The 24,411-nt window shown below is 42.3% G+C and overlaps 1 protein-coding gene across 3 annotated transcripts in view; it reads right to left on the bottom strand.

Moving 5' to 3' along the window:
- Window positions 1-878: 878 nt before the first annotated feature.
- The window catches only part of CREB3L1 (cAMP responsive element binding protein 3 like 1), a 114,498-nt gene continuing 90,965 nt past the window's right edge, over window positions 879-24,411 (bottom strand). For all 3 annotated transcript variants that reach the window (XM_085884232.1, XM_085884233.1, XM_085884234.1), the window contains exons 11-12: window positions 11,479-11,716; window positions 879-1,955 (exon numbers count right to left, since the gene is read on the bottom strand). In XM_085884232.1, coding sequence (XP_085740358.1) covers window positions 1,901-1,955; window positions 11,479-11,716 — 293 coding nt within the window. In that variant the 3' untranslated portion in view covers window positions 879-1,900. The remainder of the gene's footprint in view (window positions 1,956-11,478; window positions 11,717-24,411) is intronic.

Below are 24,411 nucleotides of genomic sequence, written 5' to 3'. Positions count from 1 at the left end.
ATAAATTGTCAGTAAGTTGTCTCCATCCCTGGCACACTGCATTTAATGGTCTTTGGGAGGTAATTGTGGTCTATACAAATCACTTTTACCTTTCGTTCACTGTTCAGCCCTCCTTCGAATGTGAACGCCGGTGCAATAAGCTTTGTGCCCCCATTAAACAATGCAATGAAGATCCAAACATCTGGATCTGGATCTGAGAAATTTTTTTTTGAGTGAATCATCATTGTTGAGAGGTGGAGCCAAAACGATATGGAGCACAATATCTTTAAAAAGTTATGGATGAATCATGACAGAACTTGGTGGAGGGGTTGGGTCGACGACAAGAAGACGACAATTACATTTTGGTGTGTGACAAGGACGGATGCAAATCCGGCCTATCAGTGGGATACAAAACATAAACTGATCAACCTCGCAGAGGTTTGTGCTCTTCCAGTTTCCTTTCTAATGATGAACATGATTGACAATTCCTCTGAAATGTCTTCACCCAACTATATGGATGCAAAGCTAATGCAACCTTTTTTTTTTTTTTTCTACAAGGCTCCTAAGCCCACACAGCAAAACTTCTTTTAAGCAGAGCTACCTTGAATGCACAAATTGCTGCACACCCCATTATTGCTCCCAAAGGAGATGGAGTTGTAGCCATTAGTCAAAATCTCACATCAACGAGCAGTACCAGCCTCTCCCACATTACACAAGCTGGTGTTTATCCCACTCAAAGTGTCATTTCTTTCTCTTCCTACAATGCTTTCCTTTCATCGACCAAATGATCCCCGTTGCCTTTGTGATACCCATTTAACTCGCTTTTTTTCTCATTACGTGTTCATAAAAGCTAAACATCTTTGTTCATGAGTAACAAAATCAATTTACTGTACACAAAGTTGACTTCTAAAATATCTTTATTCGACAATGTACAGTCAGCATGGGGGACTGCCTGGTTGATTAGAGGTACCCATGGGTGCTTTTGAGCCGTCTCGCCTGGGTTTTAATCTCAACTCAGATATAAACTGTCATGCAAATTTGTATGCAAGACGATGTGTGTGCTGGTCCATCAGTAAAACGTTAAGCCATAGGACATGTCTGCCAGCACTGGGGCCATTGGTGGGAGTTAAAGATCCCACAGGGTTTTCACAAAGATTAGGTGAGTTATTGCTACCACCCTGAACAAATTCCAAATTCCTGCCAGTCGAACTTCAGGTCTGGCCAGCCGGTTCTTGAAAGACTTGGGCCAGAAGCATTCTCCCCGGCTGACCCAGCAAGACAGTGGGAATAATTGGGGCCGTTAAAAGAAGCAGAAGAAGAAGCACAGTCAGGATGGTGTCATATCAAATGAATCGTCATATCAAATGAATCGTCATGGCTGACAATAGCACAACACAATTGTAATGCTCAAAATATAAGACACTCTCTCACCCTCAAAAATAAAAAAAAATAATGGAAATCCAAATAAATTTTAGCAGACAATAAAAGTTATGAGAAAAAGGTGCTGACCGATACAATATGCGTAAAGCGACTGCAAGTTATAATAAAAGCCTGCACATATAATTCATATTAAAATTTCACGACATAGCAGATATCAAAAAGGAATGCAATATTGCTACCTGTACAGTTTTGTCCCACAAAAATTTGTCGTCTTATAATAAATCCATAAAAAATAGCTTTTACTCCTCACCAGAGGCCACAAGCACAACATATCATTTACAGACATAAACGGCCAGAAATATTTTTTTATATTTTGTCCACTTCTTTAAAAAAAAAAAAAATAAAAAAAAATAAAAAGGAGCAACAAGCAACAATTATTATCAAGTTGTTTCTGTACAAATAGAGGCTCTTCATAAGGTTAGCAATTTCAGTAATATGACTTCCTGCCATACAATTTGTATTGGGGCAGGAGGCTTGCAAGCTACGCCGTCGCATTCACCGTCTGCTCCAGAGAAACTTCCGTCGTGACATCCTCCCTGGGTAGGGTGACAAAAAGCAAGTCGAAGTTAGAGACGAGGACACACAACGGTGACTTTTACACATTAGCAAAGCACAATTACTCTCAATCTGGTCCAACACCCGGTGGTGTGCTGACCAGACTCAGTGGTGTAATGATTAGAGCATCCACTCCTTGTCTGGGAGGTCGGCGGTTCAAACCCTGACCAACAAAGTACCACCCTCTTGGAGGTGCTGGTGCGGTTCCACTGACATTCAACATTTAAAAGGATAAGAGCATGGACAATCTCCATCGATCAGAATGTATGGGGAGGAGAAAATTCCTCCGAAGGTAATGCCTTGCTGAGTGCGGTCTGAAAGGTGGCACAATTATGGTGACGTTGCTCATACTCTTGAGTGCTCTGGTATGTGACAGCACTTTTCCCCAAGCTAAGTGGCTGTGTTTGTCTTATCCAATTGTGTCCTGCGTTGTGTTGTGTCTAATGTAGTCAAGTGTGTGTGTGTGTGTATGTGTGTATGTGTGTATGTGTGTGTGTGTGTGTGTGTGTGTGTGTGTGTGTGTGTGTGTGTGTGTGTGTGTGTGTGTGTGTGTGTGTGTGTGTGTGTGTGTGTGTGTGTGACTCCACTACGAGACTTAGATCCTGTAAAATAAACAAAATAAATAAAGCCCACCTGTGGCTGTGCAATATGGCACGAATCATACATGTGGCTCAATTGAACAAACCACTGAACATTTTTCGCTTCTTCAAAATCAGCCCTTATTATCTGAACAACATTTGTTTTTAAAACCCACTAAAATGGAGCATTCGTTGTATTTGGAATTACCAAGGGAAGCCGAAATGTCAACAAACCTCTAGCAATGTCATGATCATGACGTCAGCTTATTTTCCTTCCAAATATTGTCAGCATGAGTCATTTGGTTGAGAGTTTGTGGCTCTCTGGCAACTTTACTACTTATGATCCTTTTATTCACAATAAAACCAAGTGACATGTGTGTGCGGTGTGGTGTGTTGTTGGTGTGAAATCATTTTCAAAGATCTTTCGCAAATCACTCGAGTATCTTGAGCACATGCTTACCACCAACCGCTTTCATTACATCCACAGTCTGCCAGGTTGAACAATTTGTTTTGTATCTCACTGATGGACCAAATCTGAATCTGTACCTAAACCAAAAGCTCATCATTTTGTTCTCGTCACATACACAACTAACCCACCCAGTTTTGGCCAAATCCGTCCACAACTTTTTGAGATATCGTGCTATGTATCATTTTTGGCCCCATCCCTCAATGGTGAAGAATCATTTGAAATTTCTCAGATCCAGATCCAGATTCGGATCCTCCTCAAAATGGAAAAAAAAAATCCATCCATGTCACACACCCAACCTATCCACCAAAATTTTGTCCGAAACCATCCATAACTTTTTGACATATCCTGCTCACAGACAGACAGACAAACAGACAGGTAGGCAGGAGTGAAAACATAACCTCTGTCCACCTTCTGTGGCAGAGGTAATGAACATCTTGGAGGTGCTGGCACTCCACACTGAGTTTGCCACAGCCTTTCCTCAAATGATCGAGTGCTGTCAAATTTGTGATATGTCCTGCTGCAGTGTTGCTGGCATACATCTACAGGAGTGTTCAAGATAAATATTGGCTCTAATGCCCAATTCCACCCAAATGTTGGAAGGTCCATCCATGATATTAAGCAACTTTCAATGTGACGCAGTATATCCTCATTTCCAAACTTACGCAGTCTCTCCACTCGATGTTTTTCATTGTTACTACTGCAAATATTACCGCTTCATTCATGAGGCCAACAATTCAGTGGCCTCATTGTACCTCCACTGTTTCAACTTTTGACATCAGAGCAGCTCCCCACCTGACAGCAATTCATTCCTCACCCACTTCAAACAGGTTGAAGACATTCTTCCTCTTTCTCCTACCTTGTTAAGTTCCTCAAATCTAAGCTTTCCACTGATCTAACTCCTCCATCCTTCTCTTGTCTCATTCATGTAAATGGCTCCTCAAATAAAAACTGGAAGGGCACTCTTTGACGTTAACAGATATGCCTCCACCCAAATTAAAAAAAGATGTGGCTGCCCACATGACTGATTACATCATCAATCCCCCCCTACAATTTAGCCATAGATGAGCCTCAAAATTTTTAATACAAATTGGATAAAGTGTTTGACATAAGCATGACGTCATAACAAAGCCACCTATAAAATCATCAAAAAATCCAAACTTATTCCCCATGTAGAGTACTCGACGTGCCAAGTTTCGATTTTTTTCTATAGAGTGGTTTGAGAGATACAGAGGTCCAAAGATTTTCCTTACTTCCAACATGGCTGCCATACCACGTGACCGATGATGTCATAATTATCATTGAAACATTCTCCATGAGGAGTCGCACGAATGGTGAAAATTTTGTGTCAATCGGATGAGTGGTTGCAGAGAAAACAGAGAAAATCAGCATGGAGGGACGTACGTATGGACAACCCAAAAACATGCATCCAGCGACTTCGTCAGCAAAGGCACAAAAAAATTGAGAGGGTTTTAGGCTCAAAAGACCTGCAACATAAATCACTCACACACATGTAAACAAATGATGTGTGAGAGAACACTGGGATTGGCTTCAAACAAACGGTTGTGACATCACTTCCCAGAGCACTTTTCAGTACCAGCAAAGTCTTCTTTATGACATGAGGGTTTTCATTAAGCTGTTAGGGCTGGATGGGTTGCCACTCCAATGCAGGTTACCTTGAATGGTTATTACCCCAGTGCACTGGTACTCATTTCACAAACATCGGAAGGATGACAGACTGAGTCAACCCCACCTGGTGTTAATTTAATGGTAAAAAACAGTGGCTCAAACTCAGGACCCTAAGGTCCCAAAGCCAGCCACCTTTAGCACTGAGCCAACACCAGGTTTCTCGAATGATAATAATTACCGAGAAAACGAGACCATAATTTTTGAGGCTGTCATCACTTACCGAGATGAGACCATCAATTACCGAGAAAATGAAGCTGTCACCACAACTCTATCAGTTTGAATCACGCTTTTCATCACACATATTGAATTTTAAAAGTTCACATTTTTCTACCATCTTCCTGTTGGTCTTCTTTCTGTCTCTCATTATGCTTTTAGGACAGACAGACACTGTCACTGCCACAAGCATTTGCGTTATTCAGTTTGAAAATAGCCATCTGGACAAAACAAAACAAAAGCTGATGTATGTCCCCAGTTTTGGCAACACTGACAGATTTTCTAGCGACTGTAATTTGGCTTCATGAGCTACATAAATGCACGTCACAATAAATGGAGGGAAACCAAGGATGAAATCTGATTTTGTAATAAAAATAACTTTCTACCAGGAACATTTTCACATAAGTGCTAAAACATTTCATTTCTAAAAGTTCCCTTGACTAATTGATTTGTATGGCTGTCGTAGTAACAAATACAGTCAAATATGAAAAGTTTCTGGTTTGATGAGATTCATTTAAACGATTTGGCATCTTAGAAGTGAAATTGTATTGGTTAATGAAGTTTGATTAATCTCACTGTGAGTCACACTCACACGCAGGAATCTTCTGCAGTCTCACTGTCACTTTCAGATTATTCTGGTTCCAAATAAGTCTATCTCCATAAAATCACCTCTTCCTGCCTACCTCTGGCTGTTGGACTCGTTTGGACGACCTGGCCCCTTCTACATTATATGAAACTCTTCCTATCCTTCAGCTTCTGCCACTGTTATAAGCTCAACAGATTCCTTGACTTTTGCTCCATTTATGGAATGTAGAGGAGTGACTCCAACATGTCTTGCATGAATCTGTTTTTCAGTCTCCTTTTAACTCTTAACAGCAAATGCACCTCTCTCTAGTCATGTGTTCTTATGGCAAGGGACAGACACTTCCATGATGTGGACAAGCATTGGAATAAAATGATGGTTGGTACTGCGCACGGAAAGGATCTTCTCCAAAAGCCAGTCAAACAGAGATTGCACAAGATTTTTTCCCATTAAAAAGGGGGATTTAGAACTTCGCTGGGAATTTCCTTCTTCAGACTGCACTTGAACTTTTTTTCTGGACTTAAACTTTTTTCTTAATGGGTCGTACTTAAACTTTTTTCCAAACTCCAACTCTTCCATTTTTTCTTTCTTCTGTTTTTAATCAGACATTGGAACGAAGAGGCCACCAACAATGTTAACATATGGAAGGCCATATTTCTGGAACTGTTGTGTGGATCAATGGGGAATAGCAGTGGAATCAAAAATCCTAAAAGCCATCAGCACTTCAAGGCTATTCCAAAAGCGTTTTTTTTCTTCTGTTACTCGTGATGTATTCACCAGTGCAAAACATTTTAAATTACACATTGTCCCAATAACCACTGGTCAATGAATGCCCTGTAAAAAAAAATTCAAAAAGTGACAAATTTTCTTGAGATACTTGAATTGCACCACAACATTTCACAGCATTTATTATGAATAATATACACATCCTGTTCAGTGAGTTTTTATTCTGACATATTGAACCGTTGGCATGCCTGGTGTTGGCTTACTGGTTAGGGTGGCAGGCTTGGGATTCAATGGTCCTCAATTCAAATCCCACTCGGCTGTTTAATTAATACCAGGTGAGGTTGACTCAGCCTATCATCCTTCTGAGGTTGGCAAAGTGAGTACCAGCTTGCTGGGATGATTGAGCCATTCAAGTATCCTGCGTCAGAGTGGTTACCCATCTAGGATTGCGCCCAATAGCCCAGGAGACTGCTTCGGCAGCAACAACGCTCTGCACAGAGTATGGATTTGGGTATGCCTCCAATTACCAATCAGCTTGCCAAGCCAGCCATTCCTTATCAACCGTTTTATCTGTGTCGGAGTGGCCACCCATCCAGGATTGTGCCCAATAGCCAAGGAGACTGCTTAGTGCATTAACGCTCTGCACAGAGTGTGGTCCCAATGGATGGACCATTGGCCGATACGCTATAGTACTGCCAAAACAAGTGACAAGGACAGGTTCAGAACATTCTCCATGAGGACCCAATTGCAATTAATGGTGAATCATTTGATAAAGGCATAGCAATCTCGTCTTTAATCACTGCAGACAATTTTGTAGCTATCCACAGCTGGTGCTCGATTCCCAAAACCACATCTTAATAACCAAATTTGAGTTGCTTTCATTTATGACAGTTCATGCTCCACACAAACAATGCCTTCAGCTTGCAATACTCTCCATTCAGCGATACCTTTATTTGGTTATGATAACAGCAGAAGATACCTGTGTGTAAAGTATCTTGGCTTCCTTCCTCTGTCTTTGGGAAATGGGATTTGTAAAGACAATATAATAGAATTGTTTCATATTTTGTTTGAACAATACAACAGTGCAGGGATGTTTTACCCTCTTTGAATCAAACATGGTTGTTGTGGTATCAAAGAAGTACAATAATGGAGCGAATCATGTCTCAGGCGACAGACAGTTTCTCATGAAAACCCAGCACCGTGACATCGTTTTTCCCGATGCACTCAATGGGAAAACATAGGAGGAATTTCTTCCTCCTCATGGATGCCAACCTATGACATGGAGGAAATTATTTCCAGTCTTTCCCAGTCTCGTCCTTTTGTCATCAACAGTAGGAAACTTCAGTTGCTCATGTTCTTGCCCCAAAGCCGTCTGGTTCTGAGTTTAATCTCTAGTTGGTATCAAATTTAATTGTGGTATCAAATTTAATTTAAAATGCTCTCTGATACAGTGACACCAAGGAACAACTCATCCTTGTCAAATAAACAATGGGTCTCGGACTTATGAGACAGTTGCAGGTGAAAAAATGGTGAATGCCAACTTGTGCGCTTCCTTTAGGAAACATGCCCACTGTGATCCCAATAAACAAGGAAATAAATAAATCCTTTTACAGCACATTATTATTAAATATTGACACAGCACAAATTAACATAGTTCCCTCTGATAAATTTATTACTTAGTATTATTATTATTATTACCGCCACCACCGATGATGGATGGAGGTTATGTTTTCACCCCGTCTGTCTGTGAAGAGGATATCAAAAGGGTGAGGATGGATTCAGGCAAAATTTGGTGAATATGCAAATGTGAAAATTGGCTGTGTGATTGGAAAATTGGCTAATTGGCTGTGTGAAATATCCGGATCCCGATTTGATGAATATCCGGATCCCGATCCGGCCTATCAGTGGGACACAAAACGTAAACTGTTCAGCCTGGCAGGTAAGGGCTCTACCCAGTGCTGTTCTCTGTTATTATTACAAGAAACACCCATTCCTTCCCCCTGGCAGGATTCATGAAAGCATTTACACCATGCCACGTACACAGTGCACAATTGAAAGTCATCTCCATACGTGACTTGTAATACCTTCTCCCACCACCACCAGGTGGTACTATACAGTACATATTTACACAAATAAATTATGTCTCCCACCTCCCCCAACCTCCTACTCAACCCTGGCAACAACAAAAAAAAATTAAAAAATAAAAACATTGCCTAAAACCTTCCTGGCCACATCCCAAGTTCGACCACCAAATTTCAACTCATTCTGTTCAGTGGTTTAAGAGTGCATACAAGTCAAACAAACAAACAAACATATCCACAAACCAAATTATATTCAAAGGGTGGTGTTTCTTACAAAACACAACCCTATTAAAGTTATGTGAATTTTTTTTATTTTTGAATGCAAAATTTTTCTATTACAGGTTTTTTGAAGCATCGTTTGGAGGAAAAACTGCAAACATTAGAGAGCCAGATTGTTAATTTTTGAAGATGGAATGGACAATTGAACAAAGGATCTTTATTGTGGAGTGTTATGAACCGTCTTTGCTACAAAGCCATTTTAACAGACTCAAACACAATTCAGAAAGAAGTTCGACATTAGGTTAGCCCCAGATAAATCTGCTATTTTTTTGATTGATAAAGAGGTTTAAGTCCCATGTGACAGTGCAAAATCCTAATTGCTCAAAGTCTGGTCACCTGAGGACTGCAAGATCAATGACCGTCAATTGCTTAGTCACCCTGCCTGTGAAGCAGCTTTGTCCATGAAGCAGTTTTGAGGAATCCCAGGAAATCGCTGTGTCATCTATCTCAAGAATTGAACTTATCTTTATCAAGTACACAAATAATTCTGAAGCAGGAACTAAAAATGCACCCTTATTGCATACAAGTGAAGCAAAAACTACCAGAAAATGATAAACCACTTTGTGTGATGATCTGTGAATGGTTTGAGGAAAAATGCGGAGGGATCCAAATTTTCTGAATAATGTGTGGTTTTCTGACGAGGCCCACTTTCTTTTAAGTGGTCATGCCAACTCTAAAACAACATGTTTTGGGGTTCTTGTTCTCCTGTTGAAGTTCTTGAAAGGTTGTTGCACTGCCAGAAATGCACTGCATGTGTTGCCTCAAGCAAATCTGGCATCATCGGGCCTTTCTGGTTTCAAGATGAGGAAGGGAAATTGGTAACCATAACCACTGAATGGTACTTAAAAGTTATCGAGAAGTTCTGGGTTGCATTCGCGAGGAAGCGCCACATCGATAAGGCCGTGCAATGGTTTCAGCAAGATGGGGCCACACATCACACTTCCAAACAGATCGATACAGTGGCTACAACAGAAATTCAGTGATCAAATCGTCTCGAGAAGGACAGATATTGAATGGGAACCCCATTGTCGGGACCTCAACCCACCTGAATTCAATATTTGGGATTACCTGAAGGATAGAGTGTACCAGGGGAGATCTCAGACTATTGATGACCTCAAACATACAATTGCCACCAACATCAAAGCTATTCAGGTTCAGGAATGCGGCAGAGTTATTGACGTCACCAGGAGGATCCATTTGGACCTGCTGCAGCAGGGCAGCCATTTGGAAAATGTTTTATGAAATTGCAAGTTTCATTCTTGTGCGTAACTTTATTCTACAAATGACAAAGATTATTATGCATAAGTTTCATGTTGTTTTAATGGAAAATTTAAAAAGTATGAAAAACAACTTTGGGTTGCGTTATTTTTTTTAATGAAATACTCTGTGGTATGATTAGTGCATTTGCAACATGAATGTCTGAGCTCCTTGAAACAAATACAACCATGCCAATCAAGGAGCGAGCAGGCCTTCTGCAGAGAGTGCAATAATCAGATGACACACCAAATTACTCCAAAGTAACGAATATACATTAATGCTTATTTACAAATGACTAGATAATTTTGCACTGACTCACTTGCATGCAATTCACAGATCAGAAATCATCAATAAATCACATGTAAGGGGACCGTACAAAGGGGTTTACAAACAGGAATTATTATCGATACAAATTGCGATAAAACAATAGAACTTTTAAAACAATTATTGGACTTAACTTTTATTTGATTAATTATGTGTCATGGATTTTATATATAAATTTAGAATCTGAATCTGCAAAGGCATTGGTTTAAAATTGGAACAGCCAGGCCCTCTGGGAACCCCCCACCCCACCCCAACAACCAACCAGCCCCCCCACCCCAAAGTGCTGGATCTGCTTCATTCACAAGCATGGGATGGTTACTTTATGACCATTTCATGAGGATAAAATGAGCTATTAATTCATGTACTCAAACATTGGTACTTAAATTTTTATGTCTTCTTAACCTTCATGTCCATTCTACATAATTGGCTGTATAGTCGATCCAGCCATTGGTACAAGACTCTACACAGAGCGTCCGTGCTGCTGAAGCAGTCTCCTAGGCTATTGGGCACAATCCTAGACAGGTCACCGCTCCGACATGATACTCGAATGGCTCAATCATCCCAGCAAGCTGGTACTCATTTTGCCGACCTCGGAAGGATGAGAGGCTGAATCAACCCCATCTGATACGATTTCAACAGCCAAGCAGGATTTTAATTCAGGACCTTAGGACCCCAAGCCTGCCACCCTAACCATTAAGCCAACACCAGGCATATGCCGTATAGTGAATAATCGGAAAATTTTGTCAGGATCCGATCGGTCGTTTAAAGGTACAGCAAACAAAATAACCATTTGAACTTGAATTCTTACCATTTCTCACATGCTTTTATATGCCTGGCAAGATAGCTTAGAAGCATACACACTCACCTTGAGGCTGTCTAGCCTGGGTTTGAATCTAGACTCAGCTATAAACTGTCATCCTGGTGTTTCGCAAGCAGCGTGATTAATCAATTTGTGTGCCGTCCCAAGGATGGACAATAAAACTGGGCTTCCCAATCTACCAGCATTAGTTGGCGGATGTTAAGGATCCCTCAGTGTCCTTCGTGAAGAGTAAGTGAGCTATTACCAACACCTTGGCCAAATTACAATTTCCTGCTCTGATGAGACACTAATGAGTCAGGGACGTCATGTGGGATGAAGTAATCCGTAAACAGATGATTTTAAAGTTTATCAGCATTGGTCGGCACAGTCAGGAAGCATTGTTGGTAGGGTGCAGAAGTCTGGAAAAGGGGTAGGGAGGGTAGGAGAGGGGGTGGGGGGAAGATGGGAGAGGGTGGAGGTGAAATTTGGATAAGTAAATAATTACCAACCTGTAATGAGAAACAGCAATATTCCTTGCTGTGTCATTGGACACCACCAGCCCCGATATGGCATTGGAATACGGCTCAGTGAGCTCTTCTGGCCAACTGAGTGCACTCTGCTCCTCATGCTCCATGAGGTGCCAGGTGGCTGGGTCAAGCCCATCAGTACTTTCTACTGGCCACGTCGCACTGTGTCCCTCTTCAAAGGAAGCCGTTTCATCATGAAAAAGCAGGCTTCTTGAGGGTACTGATGATGGTTGAGGGAGACAAAAAGCAACACAATGCACTTTAGAGGGGGAAAAAAAAATGTTCCCATGTTGTCCCTTTTCCAACCTACAAAACCTGTTATCATAAATATTATTCGAGGGAATGAAAAGTCAAATCAAATCATTTGCTTTGTACAAGTTTCAAATATTTGTAATTTACTGCCAGTTTCAAAAATGCACTTGGCTGTTTTCAATTCACTACGATTTGAACATAACTTGCTCAAATTTATTCTATTTTCTGAGAAAGTTGTTAACACCATAGCAGACTTTGAATGAATGATTGCCATGGGTTTTGAAAATCAAACTTGGGAAAATGGTATCAGTTTTAAGTGACTAATGGGTAATCTGTTCACCATTCATTTCATTCGTGAAACAATTGTCAAGGAGCAGCTGTTGATTGCAGGTGACTTTCCCATCAACGTACTTGAATAACTAACTTTCTGAAATGACATTTTATCCTGAAAGTGAAAGTATGACTAAAATGATTCTGCAAACAGCATGATCAAAATCAATTGATAAAGAAACTCCTCCATGCACTGAACGAAAGAACAAGCATCAATGCAGAGAGTCGAGTTTGTATTTCAAAAGAGCTGTATATGCCACTTCATTAAAGTCCACATATTGACTGTATAGTTAGTTATATAATAATGCTGGCTCACACATCACATGAAAGTATTTTGCAAATTTTTGTGTGTAATGAACACCTGTTCACATCACATAAGAATGAAGGAAATAATGTGAAACATATATATACCAACTAAATTAATTTCAAATTAAAGTTCAAAAGAGACATGAACAAGAGAGCATTTCATGATGCCGTGGTTCATTGCTGCGTCAATCTGAATGTGTGTGATCTATTACTTTCGATATCTTACAGTAAACGACAGATGACTGGAGATATACAGTAGGTGCAGACAAGACAAACACACCACCAGGAAATGGCTAAGTTGGACATTATCCATATTTAAGGTATAAAATAAATTTGTGGTGACATTAGGAAATGTCAAACTGTGCACAAGGCAGTGTGGAAATGCTAGCCAAGGGCATAGACCTTGCAGCACACCTCAGACCATGGGCTTGACTCTCAAGCTCAAAATGTGCCGAAGGCTGCCTGGGTACTCTCGTTGAGAGCCTGTGGTCCGAGGTGTGCCCCAAGGCCTGAGAAATATTTGCTGTGAATGTTACCTTGAAAGACAATTTTCTGTGAGTGCAGATACTGTAAAAAAATCAGTACATTCTTCACTTGTGGTGAAGGCCCTGTCACACCTTGACGATTTAGCCAGCGTATGCCCGACGTATGAAAAATTTGGCTAAAACGCTGGCACACGTCGAATACGTTATGGGTAAGTTTGTATACGTTAAGAGCACGCTGGCATACGTCGTAGTACGCCGAGCTGTTAGACAAATTTTCCATTCTTGAAATTTTTCGACGTATGCCAGCGTATGACTCACACGTTCCGCATAACGCTCGCCATAAGTTGTAGGCACGTTATGCGATCGTTGACACACGTTACTTGTAAGTTAATCATAAGTCGAAACGCGTCGAGGTAATGTTTAGCATACCCGAAACTTATTTCTAACCTATGAGTAACGTGTTGTAGGCACGTTACGCGATAGTTGACACACATTACTTGTAAGTTACTCACAAGTCGAAACACGTCAAGGTAATGGTTAGCGTCAGTGTTCCAGACTCCCTGTTTTTTTTTTTTTTTCAGTATGACGGTGGTGTCGACACTTCGATTTCTAGTGTGGTTATAATATAATATAATTAATAGGCTGCCGCTCAACGATTTAAATCATAACAGCACTAGAAATCGAAGTGTCAACACCACCGTCATACCGAAAAAAAACCAAAAAAAAAAAACCAGGTAGTCTGGAACACTGATGCTAACCATTACCTCGACGTATTTCGACTGATGAGTAACTTACAAGTAACGTGTGTCGACGTGTGTCAACGATCGCGTAACGTGCCTACAACTTATGGACAGCGTATGCGGAACATGTGTCATACGCCGAGAAATTTTCAACATGCTGAAAATTTATCGACGTACTCGGCGTATGACGACGTATGCCAGTGTACTACGACGTATGCCAGCGTGCTCTTAACGTATACAAAACTTACCCATAACGTATTCAACGTGTGCTAGCTTGGTTCGGCTAATTTTTCATACGTTGGCAAAAACGTTAAGGTGTGACCGGCTTCACACTTCGATGTCGAGTGCAGTTATGATTTGAATCGTCGAGCCGCAGCCTATGAATAGCCTACGCAACGTGATCGTCGGCGATACGCTGCCACGCGCTATGCATAAGTTACACTATCGTTGGGCATAGGTTGTGAACGCCAACAACACGCTCAGCATTCGTTGGTATAAGTTATCTATATGTGATTGAAACGTTCTGTGTACGTTACTAATACGTTATGAATATTAATGTCCAAAACTGGGAAAAAACATTAATAGTTCAGCGTACGCCAGCGTTTTGCATACATTTTGATACCTTGCCATACGCTGGCTAAAACGTCAAGGTATGACAGGGCCTTTAAATTGGACAACTTTGTTCAAATTTCATATCATTCAAACAAAATACAAAAAAACAACAACTTTGCAGTGTTTCCAGAATATATATATATATATATATATATATATATATATATATATATATATATATATATATATATATATATATATATATATATCTTCTTTCGGCTGCTCCCGTTAGGGGTCGCCACAGCGGATCAACCGTCTCCATTTCGCTCTATCCTCCACATCTTCCATTGACACTCCAACCACCTGCATGTCTGCACTCACCGCATCCATGAACCTCTTATTTGGCCTTCCTCGTCTGCTCCTGCCTGGCGGCTCCATCTTCAGCATCCTTCTCCCGATATACTCCGCTTCCCGCTTGTGCACATGTCCAAACCATCTCAATCTCGCCTCTCTCACTTTGTCTCCAAACCGTCCTACCTGCGCTGTCCCTATAATATACTCATTCCTTATCCTGTCCATCCTCATCACTCCCAACGAGAATCGCAGCATCTTTAACTCTGCCACCTCCAGCTCCGCTTTCTGTCCTTTTTTTTAGTGCCACCGCCTCCAAACTATACAACATAGCTGGTCTCACTACCGTCTTATATACTTTCCCCTTCACTCTTGCAGCTACCTTTCTGTCACAAATCACTCCTGCAACTCTTCTTCACCCACTCCATCCTGCCTGCACTCTCTTTTTCACTTCTCTCCCACACTCTCTGTTACTTTCGACAGTTGATCCCAAGTATTTAAACCCATCCACCTTCCCCACCTCAACTCCTTGCAACCGTACCATACCACCACCCTCCCTCTCATTTATGCCCATGTACTCCATCTTACTCCTACTGACTATCATTCCCCTTCTCTCCAGTGCGTACCTCCACCTATCGAGGCTCGCCTCAGCCTGCTCCCGACAGATCATGATGTCATCCGCAAACATCGTAGTCCATGGAGACTCCAGTCTGATCTCGTCTGTCAACCTGTCCATCACCATTGCAAACAGGAAAGGGCTCAGAGTCGATCCTTGGTGCAATCCCACTTTTACCTTAAACTGGTCCGTCATTCCTACCGCACACCTCACCGCTGTCGAACTGTCCTCATACATATCCTGCACAATCCTCACATACTTCTCCACCACTCCCGACTTCCTCATACAATGCCACAACTCCTATCTTGGCACCCTATCATAAGCTTTCTCTAAATCCACAAACACACAATGTAACCCCTTCTGGCCTTCCCTCTAATTCTCTATCAACATTCTCAAAGCAAACATCACATCAGTGGTGCTCTTTCCTGGCATAAACCCATATTGCTGCTGACAAATCATCACCTCTCCTCTCAACCGAGCTTCCACTACTCTTTCCCACAACTTCATGGTGTGGCTTAATATAACAACTTTATCCCTCTGTAATTTCCACAGCTCTGCACATCACCCTTATTCTTAAAAATCGGAACCAGTACACTTAATATCCACTCCTCCGGCATCCTCTCACTTTCCAAGACTTTATTAAACAATCTGGTTAACAACCCCACTGCCATCTCTCCGAAACACTTCCATACCTCCACTGTTATACCATCTGGGCAAACCGCCTTTCCACTTTTCATCCTCTTCATAGCAGTCCTCACTTCATCCTTACTGATCCACCCCACTTCCAGATTCACTATCTCCACCTCTTCCAACCTTCTCTCTCTCATTTTCTTCATTCATCAGCTCCTCAAAGTACTCCATCCACCTTCCCAACATACTCTCCTCGCTCGTCAGCACATTCCCATTTGCGTCCTTTATCACCCGAACCTGCAGCACATCCTTCCCAGCTTGGTCCCTCTGTCTTGCCAATCGGTATAAATCCTTTTCCCCTTCTTTTGTATCCAACTTCTCATACAGCTCATCATATGCATTTTTCTTAGCCTTTGCCACCCCTCTTTTTGCCTTTTGCCGCCACTCCTTGTACTCCTGCCTACTTTCTTCATCTCTCTGGCTATCCCACTTCTTTTTCGCCAACCCCTTCTTCCTTATACTTTCCTGTACTTCCTCATTCCACAGGGGAGGCTGTGTGTAAATATATATATATATATATATATATATATATATATATATATATATATATATATATATATATATATATATATATATATATACATATATATATATATATATATATATATATATATATATATATATACATATATATATATACATATATACATATATACATATATATATATATATATATATATATATATATATATATATATATATATATATATATATATATATACATATACATACAAAGGTACATTCTTCCTTTTTTCCATTAAAATCAATTTTAATACCATCATCATCACCATTTTAAAGCCTTTTTTCCCTGAGCAGGGGTCAGCTTTTTGCAGGCTCCAATCATTCACTTCATTCAGTGAGTACCAGTGTACTGGGCCGGTGTAAATAAAATAGGTGTACTATATCCCTGTGTCGTAAGAGGCGACCAGGGTTGCGTCAGGAAGGGCATCTGGCATAAAACCTGTGCCAAATCATTATGCGGATCATTACGGATGATCCGCTGTGGCGACCCCTAACGGAAGCAGCCAAAATAATAAGAAGAAGAATCATGGTACCCTTTCTTGTGGCAATGTTTTTACGGCCGGATGGCCATCCTGACGCCAACCCTTTAGTCGCCTTTTACATGCAGGGATAATTACCAGTACGAGAAGCAACCGCTCCCTACGGGAGCCGTCAACGGGATCATGTTATTATATTTATGCCTATTTTACTCCAAGGGGTCCCATGATTACACACCCTAAAATTGGTTGCGATCGGTTCAGCCGTTTTTGCGGTACCTGGGAACAGACAAACGGACAGACGGTCATTTATCGGAAGATACTGGTGCTCATTTTGCTGACCTTGGAAGGATGACAGGCTGAGTCAACCCCTCTGATGTTAATTCAGTGGCCAGCAGGGCTCGAACTCAGAACCCCGATGATCCCAAGCCACCACCCTAACCACTAAGCCAACACTAGCCGAACAAATTTTTAATGCCATATTATGTTAAAAAAAAAAAAGAAGTTTTGCATCATGTTAATAGCTTGTTCTTCTTTTTTATTGTCTCTCTGCGATTCACTTAAAAATAAAAACTTACCAGTGGATGCATCAGATCAATTTTATTTGAATGAGTTTTTAAAAAGTTATGGGTGGAACTCTGATAAATTGCTGGAAAAATGTCTTTGATAAGAGTCAATTCGGTATTTCCTTCTTGTAGATTGCATAACTTCATCCTTAGTTTCAGTCACATGGTATGTCGCTTTCATAGGTGTGTGTGTGTGTGTGTGTGTGTGTGTGTGAGGGTCATTTCCAGGTTGAATGCTTGAAGTGTATGAGTGACCAATTATGAACATGGATCACATCTCTCAATGGAACATTTTAGTGCCCCATGCAGAGTGCAGTGATTCACGGTGGAAGATAAAGACATCACGGACTCGCGGTACGGTACGAGAGCAAGCTCAATGTGAGTCGCTTTTTATTTGCCGTGGTGATAATTTGGAAATCCAAGACCGAATTAGAAAGGTTTCTAATTGTTATAATATATGATATAAATGAGGCAACCATTTTGCTCGATTTGTCTGCATTGGACAGACATGCGAATGTTACAGACATTCAAGTACGTGTGAGTTGTGTTCCACTGGAGTGCTTGCAAAAGACACAAGCATGGATTATTGAAGACACAGGTCAGATAGAGTTCAGTTTTTGAAAAATATACATTTTTTTTTCATAGGAAGTGTTAGGAGTGGGTGGGAAAGTATAATTGCCACAGACCTGCCTCAGTCCTGAAAAGACAGATGCCTCCTGGCGAATTTCAATTGAAATGCCACTATCTCCTCTTTAATTTGCATTGTGTTACTAATCGAACTGTGATCAATGCTGCTTGGAACAGAATAAAAGAGAAAGCAACCTGGGAGTGCAACATTTAAGTTTGTTCGCATGTGGACCTGGACACATGAAAACAAACCAGCACACACACACACACACACACACACACACACACACACACACACACACACACACACACACACACACACACACACACACACACACACACACACACACACACACCTTTCCCATCCCTTTGGAAACAGGCAAGGCTCAAGAAAAATTTCAGAATTTGCCATTATCTTTGCACAATAAATACAAACTGGACATATTATATGCAAGAGGCATCTGCAAGTCCAATCACTGTGACAGGAAGCTGCTGTTTGGTTTACTTGAAAATAATTAGCATATTTTTCTGGTCCATCATTTTATGTGATACAATATCTGATCACTCAAACTGGCAGGAGAGCCTAGAGCTATGCACACTCTCCTCTGAGTGGTTTAGTCTGGGTTACAGTATTGACACAGATACAAACTATCACCCTGGTGTTTCACATATCAGGAAATACATAAATTTATATGCGCTGTCCCTCGGATGGACATTAAACTGCTGAATGTCCCATGTGCTGACATGAGTCAGCGAACATTAAAGATCCCACAGAGTCCTTCACCAAGTGTAGGCAAGCTATTGCCGGCGTCTTGGCCAAATTCCTGCTCTAACCTGATTTGCAGAACCTCTGGCTGGGTAAACCAGTTTGTGAAAAACATGGGCAAAAAAAACTCTCTGATCCACTCCACAAGATGGTGGGAATAATTGTGGCCATGAAATAAATAATTTTTTTTATCACTTAGGCATTAGCCTTTTGGTCACTGATTTAGAAATGGTGGTGTCGCTATGTGTCAAAGGATTTATCACTTGCATGGCCCGATACATTTTACATTAATCTCTTGTTTTATAAGCTTGATAGCTTTTCCTGGAACCACTTCATCTGGGATTTCTGATCACTCTTTAATTAAACTGCGCTTTCCCTTTCCTGGTTCCCCAAAGATGAGCTACTGTTTGGTCTTTTAAATTACTTATTTTTTTTCAACCATCTTTTAAAGAATTCTGTCTTCGTGTTTTGGATTCACAGAATGACTTCATACATGAATGCTTATGATGGGACGATGTAAAATGACCAATTTGTGCTTTTTCCACCAATCCAACAATAATTTCTCCAATGACAGACAAGCTCCGGCAAATGTTTTGAAGAAAGAGAATCTTGATTTGCAAAGGATTACTGTCAATATTTATGAGGCTAAGCGATGACAATGGTTGAATGAGAAATGTGCTTGATTAAACAGTTCAATGAAGGAAGATGCCCTCAGAGCTATGGCATGATTGAGAGTTAAAGGTTTATCTGACTTTTTAGTTTTGGAAAAGTAAAGCCAATTGGTCATTGTTAAGCTTACGTTGCACACATGGTTTTATCATTGAAGATAATGCTCAATTGAAGCGATTTATTTGCGATCTTTTTAAGAATTATTTTTCTTCTGAAATGCATGCAATTCTGAAATGTCATCCTCAAGTTGGAAAGATACGCAAAATATCAACGATATGCATGGAATGCATAATTTTACTCAAAATCTACTTCATTTTGTGGACTTGCAGTAGCGATCTTAAGATAGCTCTCTGTCTTGAATGAAGAGCAGCACATTATTGTACACAACAGTCAAGGCTTGTGGGAGAGCAAGAACACTGAATGAATGAGGTTGCAACAGAACAAAGGGAACCGTAGAGAGTCATTTAATATTACCATTTATTTATTGCTGTGAATCATTCGATATTACCTTTTACATAGATAGCTACAAAGGCCTGGGGACGATGGAAATGGAAGGATTAAAAAAAAAATGAAATTAAAACCATTATTTTTCAAAATTTTCAATTTTTTTCTTTGCCTAAAACACTGTCTCACGTGGCACTCACTGATGAACCTCTGAAATATTGGGTGAATATCAGTTTGGCCATTTCTGAGAAAAATGGTGACAGACAGACATCCCTCGTTGGTTATCTCCATTTGTGGGTTTCAGGAGGTGGGAGGAACTCAAAATCTCCACCTCCGATTTTTTTGGTGAAGGATCATGATTCATGGACCAAATTGTGAAACTTCGTTCTCATAGCTTCGTTCCAAGGGATATTTTCAGAATCTTCACTGAACCTCTGACAGCCTCCGCTTGTAGCTCGTTTGGAGTGATATTCCCTGGAATGATTTTTCAGTACTCAGTCAGGGTTTTCTTTATCATTCCTGCAGCTCCAACTATCACTGGCACAATTTCAGCTTTCTTCAATTTCCAATCCTCTTAACCTCACTTTTCAGATCCTGGTATTTGGTCATTTTCCTGATTTCTGTGGAATTTAGTCCAAAGTCGTTGGGAACTGAAAACTCGATCAACAATGCTGACTTTTCATTTTTACATTTGAGCACCACATCCGGATGCAATGCTTTGTTTACAATGTCCACACTTGATGGATAGATTGTGTGATTTGGTTGGAACTGTTTTATGAAGTGTTTTAATGGATAATGTACAGAAAGTTAAATGACCTTTGTATTGTCATCAGGCTATTGTACGTTTTATTCCCAAGGAAGGAGATTTGCAGTCAGTGCAAATATTTGTGGCCCATCTCTTTACTTTGCACAAATTATATTTTTTCAACAGTCCTTCAGGTCAGGTCAGGTATGGGAGCTGTGCCAGAACAGCGCGTCGCTGCGTCCACTTTCCGCCGGTACTCCAGGGGCCTCCGTCTGGCCATCCCCCAGGCAGATGCCAGGCCCATCCCCATCTCCTTGAGATGATGGTCAACCTGCTGCAACCACGAGGCATGTGGTCGGCCCACTGGCCTGCTCCACTCACGAGACTCCCCCGCTGAGAGAATCTGGTGAGCAGGATCAGCATCAGGAAAACGAGCCACATGTCCATACAGCCGCAACTGACGCTCACGGACGATGCAGGTAACAAATCTCATCCGAGTCTCTCTCAGCAACCGCTCGTTGGAGACAAAATCCGACCAGCGATAGCCAAGGATTCTCCAAAGAGACCTGGTACCAAAGGAATTAAGTCTGTCTCAGATCCTTGGTCAGAGTCCAAGTCTCACATCCAGAGAGCAAGACTGGAAGTACCAAGGACCTGAAGATTTGGACTTTCATCCTCCCGCAAAGGTACCGGCAGCGCCACACCCCATGATCCAGTGAATCCATGACTCCCCAGGCCCGACCCAGACGTCTATTGACCTCTGACTCACAGCCAGCAGAGACATGAATATCACTGCCAAGGTAAGTGAATCTCTCCAGGACCTCAACATCCTCACCACAAACAGACACAGACAGGACAGCAGCATCCAAGATGTCACCGAAAGCCTGGATCTTAGTTTTGACCCAAGAAACCCGTAATCCCAGCGGCTCCGTCTCCTCATTCAGCACCTCGAGGGCCCCCAAAAGGATATCTAAAGTCTCCGCAAAGATGACTGCATCATCTGCAAAATCAAGGTCCGAGATCTTGACATTCCCAAACGATGCACCGCAGCTTGATCTCTCCGACATCCTCCCTAAAATCCAGTCCATTCAAGTGCTGAAAAGTGTGGGGGCCAGTACACACCCCTGACGAACTCCAGTAACAACTGGAAATAAGTCAGAGATGGTACCATCACACTTCACAGCACTCTCAGCACCAGAGTGGAGTTCAGACATCAGATCGATCAGTTTTGATGGCACCCCACGAAGACCAAGAATCCTCCAGAGGGCATCCTGATTCACTGAATCGAATGCTTTACAGAGATCAACATAGGCTGCAAGCAGCCCCTGCCGAAACTCTCGTCTGCGTTCGGTGAGGACACGAAGAGCAAGGACACGGTCAATCGTTGACCTCTTTGGTGTAAAGCCTGACTGCTCTGGACGCTGGTGCTCAAGCAGATGGTGGCGAACCCCATCAAGAATTATCCGAGCAAAGACCTTGCCCGGCACTGAGAGCAGCGTCACCCCTCGGTAGTTGATGCAGTCTTGGCGATCACCCTTCCCTTTCCAGAGAGGGACAACAAGGCCCCTCTTCCAATCATTTGGGATGATGCCTGTGTTCCAGCCAGAGCACAAAACTGCATGCAACGACACGAGTCCAGCATTTACACCAGCCTTGAGAAGTTCAGCACGGATGCCACAGATCCCTGGAGCTTTGTCCCGTTTCAACCGGTTCCCGCAGCCCGTGTTTCCAGAAGCGAAGGTGGACCACAGTTGATTCGAGGGTCAGCAACAGGGATTGTAACACCCTTGACGTCCAACTCGACAGCTGGGGGTCAGCCTGGTACAACCGCTCAATGTAACCGGCCCAGCGGGCCTTCACTTCAGACTCCTCTGTCAAGATCCTACCACTCTCTGCTCTAACTGCAGTGCTCCGAGGGATGGATGGATGAATGCAATGCGCGAATTCCCCTGTAAGTGGGACGAGAATCACCTGTCCACAGGTGATGCTCTACCCCCTCACAGATTCCTCGCACATAGGCCTCCTTGTTCACCCTCAGTGCACGTACAGTTTTACACCTCAGCTCCCTGAACAGCTCAGCTCTGCCATTCAGCCTGGCCCTGCGACTCTGGTCAATGGTATCCAGTGTCCCTTGAGAGACAAAATTCTTCTTTGCCCTGCGGTGGGTCCCAAGACATCCACCGGCAACATCAAGGACGGTGGTCTTGAAGGCACTCCACAACTCTTCAGGACCCCCCAAAGCACCCAGACCCCACAAGTGTCCACTCAGCCTGTTCGCAAACTCCTCAGCTACTCTCTCATCCCTGAGCTTGCCAACATACAGCCTAGGCTAGGATGGTACCATTCTCCAGGATTTAAGGTGCAGCTTTAGAGTTGCTACAACAATGCTGTGGTCAGTATTGCGGAACTGAGCACTCCGGTAGACCCTGCAGTTCTGGATCACCCTCCAGCAACCGTCAATGAGGACATGGTCAATCTCCTTTGCCGCACCGCCAGCGTTGGAATACCAAGTCCAGCAATGAGCTTGTGGGCACTGAAACCATGAACCAGCCACCCTTAGTCCATGACTTCTTGCAAAGTCAAGGAACTTAGTGCTATTCTGGTTCTTAGTTCCTGACCCATGGGGACCAACACACTTCTCATAACCATCCCTATCAGTTCCAGTCGATGCATTGAAATCCCCCAAGACTAGAAGTGTATCTCGTCTGGGGCACTGATCAACCACAGACTCTAGCGTGGCGTAGAATGCATCCTTCACGGTGAGATCACTCGCCTCAGTCAGAGCATAAACAGAGACCAGGGAAATGACACCTAAGGAGTGACGAATCCTTAATCTCATAATACGCTCGTTGACCGGTGTTATCTCAATTATCATTGGGGTCAGCTTATTGGACACAGCTACAGCAACTCCTTGGGTATGGTAACCATCAGAGCGACCAGACCAATAGTAGGTGTAACCACCCACCATTATCTCGCCGCAATCCGGTCTCCGAACCTCAGAGAGAGCTGCAATCCCGATGTCCAAACGCTTGAGCTCAGATGATAACAGAGACAGGTGATCATCCTCTCTTAGGGATAGGACATTCCAGGCACCCACCCGAAGGGACCACCTCAGGTTAACCCAAGGAGACCACCGTCTGGTGGACGACACCTCAGCACCACTCCGACACACTCTCCCGCAATCTGACCCAGGGAAGTTACCCCATGGTTTCCCTCCTATCATCAAAGATTGGGGGTCCCGAAGGCTTTGCCCCAATCCCGTCATCCGGTGAGCTGCCCTGCGAAGGGAAGCTGCACAGGAGGTACTCCCACGGAGTGGGTTTTCAGATTTTTTTGCGTTTTTGTGTTTTGCGGAATGAAGGGTTTTACGGTGGCTGGAGTGCAAATCCTGCCACCAACCTCCTAATAAGAAGTAACCCAACTGCAGGAGGACGTCCGCAGACACAGTTGGGCACTAGATATGGATGGCCGTTGGCTCACAAGGAGCTCCTCCGCCCTTTGACAGGTTTTGTTTTTAATCCTGCTGGGTGTCCATATCCAAACACCCTCCTCACCAGAAAACCTGGTGGGGGAGACGGTTTAGTCGCCGACAACCCGACCATGGAACAGGTTAGTACAGGTTTACATGGTACCTGTAGCAGGTCACAGATCTAACCTGACCTGACGATAGTCAGTCCTTGTTAACCACATAAAGCCCTTTCTTCGTCTTTTACTAAATCCTGAACAATCCTTTATTATTTTAGTATATCGAATAATGACACCATTTTAAAAATGTGAC

The sequence above is a fragment of the Eptatretus burgeri genome, chromosome 6 (assembly GCF_056783735.1).
Source record: "Eptatretus burgeri isolate ZD-2024b chromosome 6, Ebu_testis_v1, whole genome shotgun sequence".
NCBI lineage: Eukaryota > Metazoa > Chordata > Myxini > Myxiniformes > Myxinidae > Eptatretus > Eptatretus burgeri.
The sequence above is the reverse complement of the archived record's forward strand: the minus strand, read 5'-3'. Positions and strand labels throughout refer to the sequence as shown.